Source organism: Dendrobates tinctorius, unplaced genomic scaffold (genome assembly GCF_039654945.1).
Source record: "Dendrobates tinctorius isolate UK_male_01 unplaced genomic scaffold, ASM3965494v1 ptg000065l, whole genome shotgun sequence".
Taxonomy (NCBI): domain Eukaryota; kingdom Metazoa; phylum Chordata; class Amphibia; order Anura; family Dendrobatidae; genus Dendrobates; species Dendrobates tinctorius.
Window position 1 is genome coordinate 26736610 of NW_027361733.1, and position 7307 is coordinate 26743916.

The 7307-nt window shown below is 42.7% G+C and overlaps 1 protein-coding gene across 2 annotated transcripts; it reads left to right on the top strand.

The window, feature by feature from the left end:
• Positions 1 to 298: 298 nt before the first annotated feature.
• On the top strand, positions 299 to 6541 carry TNFRSF6B (TNF receptor superfamily member 6b). Of its 2 annotated transcripts, XM_073580812.1 has the most exons (4): positions 299 to 446; positions 607 to 685; positions 4201 to 4573; positions 5560 to 6541. In XM_073580812.1, the coding sequence occupies exons 2-4, from the start codon at positions 644 to 646 to the stop codon at positions 5835 to 5837; spliced, it is 693 nt and encodes a 230-aa protein (XP_073436913.1). In that variant the 5' UTR covers positions 299 to 446; positions 607 to 643; the 3' UTR covers positions 5838 to 6541. The 2 variants fall into 2 exon arrangements, with proteins under 2 accessions (XP_073436913.1, XP_073436912.1); XM_073580811.1 differs by lacking the exon at positions 299 to 446 and having other exon boundaries at positions 503 to 685.
• The last annotated feature ends 766 nt before the right edge of the window (positions 6542 to 7307 follow it).

Below are 7307 nucleotides of genomic sequence, written 5' to 3' on the forward strand. Positions count from 1 at the left end.
TATTTTTCTGTTCTCCGGTACATTGAATGGTAAAATAAATGGTGTCCGTTAAAACTACGCCTTGTTTTGCGTAAAACACTGATGTTGATGAAAAACTTAAAAAAAAACAACATAGTATTTGTGGGAGAGAGGGATTTGATTAAAAGAAAAAAAAAACCTGGTCGGAAAGGGGTTAACTTTGGCATGGTTATTCTGGGTGGAACCCCCCCCCCACTTACCTTTTACCCTCAAAGCCTCAAAAGTGGAAGCGCGCTTTAATGGCTGTTTGGGGGTATGTAATATGTCTGGGGACAGTATGTGGCCGTGGGAGTGGTACAACACCTTCCACCTACTACAGTTTTCTCTTGGGGAATGCCCCAATCACATGTTGATGAGTCACTCCAGAAAGAATGAAGGGTCTGGTCTATATAACAATGCTGGGCTCACCAAGCCTTGGAGCACAGAAGGTGAGTGCAGCCCAGGGGGAGGCGCAGGGGAAGTGAGTGTCGGGGAGGGAGTGCAGTCCTACTGTACAGTATGGAGTTCTGGCTTCCTCCGGTGAATGGGTAATGTTTGGGCTCAGGGTTGTGTGCCTGCATTCACAATGACATCTGCTCTCTGCCCCAGGCTCTCCTGCCCCACCGTCACCTGAGATGAGGAGCAAATGACTGACAGCAAGAAGATGACTTACACCAGCACCGTCCAGGTAAGACGTAACCTCACTCTTAATGTACCATGCCTTTATAGCACCACAACACCCAGCATGCCCGTCAGAGAGCTGGAGAGGGCTTGTCTGCGCGTTGTGGTCATAGTGCAGCGCACACGTGGTATATGTCACACCTGTGTATACATTGCTGCCTGTTTTTCTTTCCGTTTTAGTACAGATGTGAAGGCAGTTCATACTTTCTTTATATACACAGTAGGCTTGAAAGTGGCGGTATGATAACACTGCGCCTCCAGGCCTCATCTCCTCTTTGATTCTTCCTGTGGGTGGCGCTCTCTTGATAGGCAGTGCAGACAGAGGGATCTAAGATGTCACCTCCACTCTTCATTGTTAATTAGGGCAGGTGCAGATGACCGTGTATTCTCTAGAAAATCGTGTTAATTATGCTAATCACACTGTGATCAGAGTTTGGTCAGAGTGTGATCCGATATTCTTGGATGACGAGAAGATGGAGAAAAAAAAATTCTCCATTATGACAGTCTGTGGAAATCATACTGCACTCTGCTGTCACCCGAGTGCAGTCTGATGTTTCCCATGCACTCATTGACTTGTATGGCCAAGTGCGAGTCCAATATCAGATCAAACGTGGGCACGCAGTAATTTCTTTCTTCGGACCAGCACTTGTCAGAGTAAAGAAAGACATCTGAGCGACCTCATAATAATGGTCTGGGTGCGTTCCGATGTTTTGTCAGATCACACACTAACTGAAAATACGGTCGTCTGCACTTGTCCTTTAAGCAGAAGACAGCAGCGCTTGTGGGGAGAAGCTAAGAGAGCCAAGGACCCACGCATACACCTATCTGTGTGATTGCGAGCCTGATTTGCCTATGAATAAAATAAAAAGTTATGCGCAATAGTGTAACCACCTAGTGGTGACAAGGGGCAGTGTAAACCATTTTTATGAATTCCTATCTTGCATTACATCTGCTAGCTTAAAACTGTATTCCCATCTCCAAGATCCTATCCCAATATGTAGTAAGTGTAATAATAATATTATTAGCAAATACCTCCAATTAGAAATGTAGTATAGTTCTTCTGATTTGCTGTGTCTTTCCTCATGTGCAGGCATTGCAGGACCTTAGGCACCCATGATTACAACCACTGCTATAGTGACAGTTCGTTAGCTAGTTGCTAGTGGTAGTAACCATGGATACCTAACGAACTGTTACTGTATCAGTGGTCGTAATCATGAATACCTAAGGTCCTGCAATGCCTGCACATGAGGAAAGACACAGCAAATCAGAAGAACTATACTACATTTCTAATTGGAGGTATTTGCTAATATTATTACTACTACTATATATTGTGATGGCATCTTGGAGATGGAAATACCCTTTTAAGGCAAATGTCACTGATAGGTTCCCTTTAAGCCTCCCATGAACCTGATATATCGTCTGACAAGTTCATGTGAATGGAGACCTCCTGAGCCTTCCCCTACGGGTGATATTGGGGAAAATAAGGATCAGCTAAGCTCCCAACTTTTTCTTCTCTAATGATCAGCCGGCACTAGGGCTGTATGGCAGCTGTTTTCTCCGCTGTGCCTCTTGAAAACACCGGAGACGAACTTTCATGTGTTTGGGGGTAGTCGAGTACAATGGCTGCCAATTGAAACCGCCTTTGATGGATTGGTATTGCACATGTAACTTTGTGTATGACCACCAAAGGCATCAGATTGTCAGTAGATCTTGGCAAAATTAGGTGGGTCTACCAATGGTGTCCCAATAAATCTCTTCTGTATGACGAGTGTATAGGACAGGATCGTCTAAACCAGCCGACTGCTGTCTCCTGTAAGTTGTATGGGCAGTGTAAAGAGGCGCTCCACTTTTATATTTTAATATTCTATAGGTTTGCTCCTTTTAAAAATAACAATATCTGCCATACTTACCGGCTGCCTCCCTGCTGTGCCATTTGCTCTTTTTTGACATGGTTACAGCTATGTTGTCCTGCAGCAGCAGTCGGTCAGTAAGGTCCGAGTCACACATCTGTATTGTGCTGCCCAGTACAGACCACGAGGCACGGACGGGCCGCACGTCTCCCCACCCAAACCGGACCTCTTCATAGCGATGTAAGAGAGGTCAAGTGTGGGTCATTTAGTCTTGCTGGGAATCAATTTCTCTGTTTCTAAACCATCCAGCCATTGCGAGCATCCACGCGATGTGCAGGTGATAGAGCGGTTTCCCTGCCTGCTGCGAGTTAATGCAGCCAAGAGGTTCATTTAATTATTTTCAAACCTGTCGACTGTTAAAATGTAGAAGCCGGACACCCCTCTAAGGTTCTGTTCCCACTGGGCAGATTCTCCTTTCACGTTACATTGGCAGTGTGGGGAAAGAGATTTCATTAAATCCCATCTATATCCTGTGGGGAAAATCCGCAGCATTAATTATCTGGCGCCTCGGATCTAAAACGTGCGGCGTGTCAATTTATAAAGCGGAAATGTCATTGCAGCATGGAGATTAGTTATTATTTATTTGTGTGGATTTTTAAATCTGCAATGCAAAGGCCAAACGTAACCATCTCCGCGGGTCCCGTGGGATTGTACCCTAAGGCTATGTGCACACACTGCGGATTCACCAGCGGATTTGTATCTGCGGAACCGCAGGTAAAACCACAGGTAAAATGACCTGCAGTTTTACCTGCGGTTTATCACCTCTACAATGGAGGAGATGGTAAACCGCAGCAGAATCCGCAGAAAAGAAGTGACATGTCATTTCTTTCTGCGGATTCAAAACCGCAGCTTTTCCGCAGTTAAAAATCCGCAGCATGTGCACAGCAGATTGTAAATCACATAACATGCTACTGTACACTGTCTGCAGAACTGCTGCAGATCCGCAGCAAAAACCGCAGCGTGTGCACATAGCCTAAGGGATCAGACGTCAGAGTCGGGTTCGAGTCAGCACTTCTGGAGATTTGCATGGGATGTAAACCCAAATGCTAAATTTTTTTTTTTTTTTTTATTTTTTTTTATAAAGTGACATTGATTAATGAAATGATAGATTTGTCATTTCTCTACGCATTGAACATATTAGCATACTGCCCTAATTATGGAAACTTTAATAGATAGCTTCTATGGGGTGTATTGTAATTAGCCAAACAATACGAGGGTCTCTTTCCGGACTCTGTACGTGGGCAAAGATCAATCACATTGCAGGAAAACCTGTGACACTAATGTGACAGTACCTAGGCTTTATTCACACACAAGTACTTTTGTGCCAAAACCAGGAGTGTCTCCAAAACACAGAACAGGGGTCAATCTGTCCATTCTAGTTTTTTCTGTTCCACTCCTGGTTTTGGCTTACGAACACTGATGCCAAATAATGCAAAGTGAATGAGGCCTTAGGCATTTTTTTTCCATAACTTCTTCATTATCTTAGAGAAGGCAGGTAGTTTTTACCATGGTGTACGTCGGGGGGATTTACAACAGACATTTAATCTACCACCTCTGCTGTAAATTTTGCGGGTATTTTGAAGCTAACTCCTTGTCGCTTTCTTCCGTTTAGGTTGTGGCAAGTTTATTTCTTGTAACCATAGCAACAGCAAACAGGTCGACTCCCACCTATGAGTGGACTGATCAAACAGGCGAGACTCTTACGTGTCAGAAGTGCCCACCGGGGACCTATGTGGACCTCCATTGCTCCTCTAAAACAGACACTGTATGTAAAGAGTGCCCAGATGAGCATTATGCCCAGTACTGGAATTACCTGGACAAATGCAGATTCTGCAATGTCATCTGTCAGGAAGGAGAACAAGTAAAACACGAGTGCAATGCCACGCACAACAGGGTGTGCGAGTGCCAGCCCGGCTACCACCGCAGTGGCCACTACTGCGTCAAAGATTTACGGTGCAATGTTGATGAAAATGAGCAAGAGGAAGGTGAGTGATGGATAAGTAACAGAAACATTTTTTTTGGTTGGGGCTCATTCACACGGCCAATATTAACATACGCGTTCCTGTTGTAGTCTGTGGGGCCATTCCCATATCCGTGATTGTCTTCTCATCTGCGGAAAATTGTGGGGACATGTCCGATTTTGATCTGATGGTGGGATAAAAACTGGCAATGCAAGTCAATGGGTCAGTGAAAAAAATTGAATTGAACTCGGATGACATCTGAGTGCAGTCTGATCTTTACAGACTGTCAGAATGGGGAAGGTGGATACATTTTTATTTTTATTTACTTTTCCCATGTGCAAGAAAAGCTGATGATACACGGACCACTTTATGATCAAAATAATCAGTCTGTTTTTCTCGCACATTAGAAAAACCGATTTAGGCCTAAGCGTGTGCTTTTATGCTGTATGTGAGCTTGGAAAGCAAAGTTGTCATATAAATCATGATGGAGGGACTTAGGCTATGTGCCCACGCTAGCGTTTTTAAACGCTCAGGAAAAGGATCCCCTTTCCCAGAAAACGCGCGTCTTTTTCCGCGTGTTTCTTGCGCAGTTTTTACCAAAAAGCCGCGCGTTTTTGACACGCGTTTTCTGGGAACATTGGGGAAGGCTAAAAACGCTCAGCAATGCGGGAATTAATGAGCATGCTGCGTTTTTAGCCGCTAAGCGATTCCTGAGCGGTTAAAAACACATGCATTGGCATAAAAAGCCAAAAACGCATGCTAATTAATTTGAAGCATCTTTTAAGCGTTTCTGCAGCGTCTGATCCGGCACAAACGCTGCGGAAACGCTTAACAAAATGCATCGTGGGCACACAGCCTTAAAGTAGAGTATGGAGAGAACCATCTCCTACCTGTGCAGTGAGTTCTGTGGAGGCGATTTAAAGATTTTACGCTTCACCACACCCCATAGCAGCCATTTTTTTTTTTTTTTGCTGTCGACTCATATTTTTATCCTTTCCTCTCCCTTACAGATGATGAAGAATGTGACGAGCTCGTAATAGATTATATCGTGAGTCTGAATATTTCAAATAGCACCTACCGAAAACTGGAAAACAGCATTCAGCACAAACCGCAGAAAGGAAGGAAGCCTGCGACCCAGCGAAGGGTTAGAAGTCTCTTAAAGGACTTAAAAAACCGAGACCAGAATCGCCCTCTGCTCCCACGACTTTTGAATATCTTGAGAAAAGCCAAAATTTTACATCTGGAAAAAAAGCTACAGAATAGATTCGCCCAGCAGGAAGATTTGTAAATTCTCACTAGCCACCACGGACTATTCCTTATACCTTGTAGGCTCGATCAGACGATTCACATACACGTTCTGTGTTTTCAAATGATAGAACATGTGCCCATTATAGTCTATGGGGCTGTTTACATATGTTTGGGGTTTTTTTTTCTGTGAACTGAGCGTTTGCATAAAAAAAAATAATAATCATACGGAGACGTGTGATCTTGATCTGTTTCAGGAATCAAAATCACACACTCGAGTCTACGGATCATGGAAAACCTCAGACAGCACACGGATGCCATATGAATCCTGTGCGATTTTAATGATGAATGGGTGGGATAAGCTTGAAAAATTGTATGTTTTGGGTTTTTTTTTTTTGCTTATGAGAAAATTGGATGCCACATTGATGGTAAAAACAGGCACACAAACCAAAAGTAAATGACAATCTGAGATATATACGTGAGTATGAATATTTATATATATTCTACACGTGTATATATGAAAAAATTCAGTTTAATCTCATACACAAAAAAAAACTGAGGTCACAATGAGCCGTGACTCTGATTCATTTCATCTTTGGAGATCCATGGACATAGGAACATGGATAATTACATTTTGAAGAATTCTTTTTTTTATAACTTTCGCAAAGTTTTTGAATTTCAATTCTGTTGCATGGATGTTACCTCCAACCATTCATTAATTTATTAAAAACCTCCTCTCTCCCGTTATGTTTTTTGATGCAAAATTGACTTTTTCAGGAAAAAAAATATATTTTGTATAATTTTGTGTTTTTGTTTTTTTTTTTTCTTGTTCTATTATTATTATACATTTCTATAGCGCCATTTATTCCATGGCGCTTTACATGAAAAAGGGGCAAATATAGAGAAGTACAATAAACATGAGCAATACAAGACACACACAAGTACAGAAGGAGAGGGGACCCATCTTCTGTTCAGCAAAGCCCCCACATTGGCTGCTTCTTATATTGTTCATCCTGGTCCATAAATAGTCTAAACTGTGGATTTAGCATTCTTACATAGGCAGAGGTGGAAAAATCTGAGATTTTTAATATAGCAATACAGAGTTGTATGACATTGAGAGAAAAGCAAATGAAAGCCATCATGGCTGACAATATATAGCACCCAGGAAAGCGACTAACACGACACTACAGTAGACATGGGGCAAGTTGTTTAATGGGGGTTCTTCCACTGACAATTAGGTCAGTAATAATAAGTGTCCAGCTTCAAGGACCCCCATCACTAATTGAGCATGAGGGACCCGAAATCCGTGGCAAAAATAGCTGGTCACAGATTTCCATAGAAGTGAATGGTAATGTCAGAAAACGCCTATTGAGAGAGCAGCCACAGACTTGTGGCGTCTTGTTTGTTGTAACACTGGGGGTCCTAAATAAAGGACCCCCACATATCTAACTGAAAGGACATTAAAAAAAAAGGGAAGGATGCTTAATATCAAAATGGCAGAAGAAGAAATAGT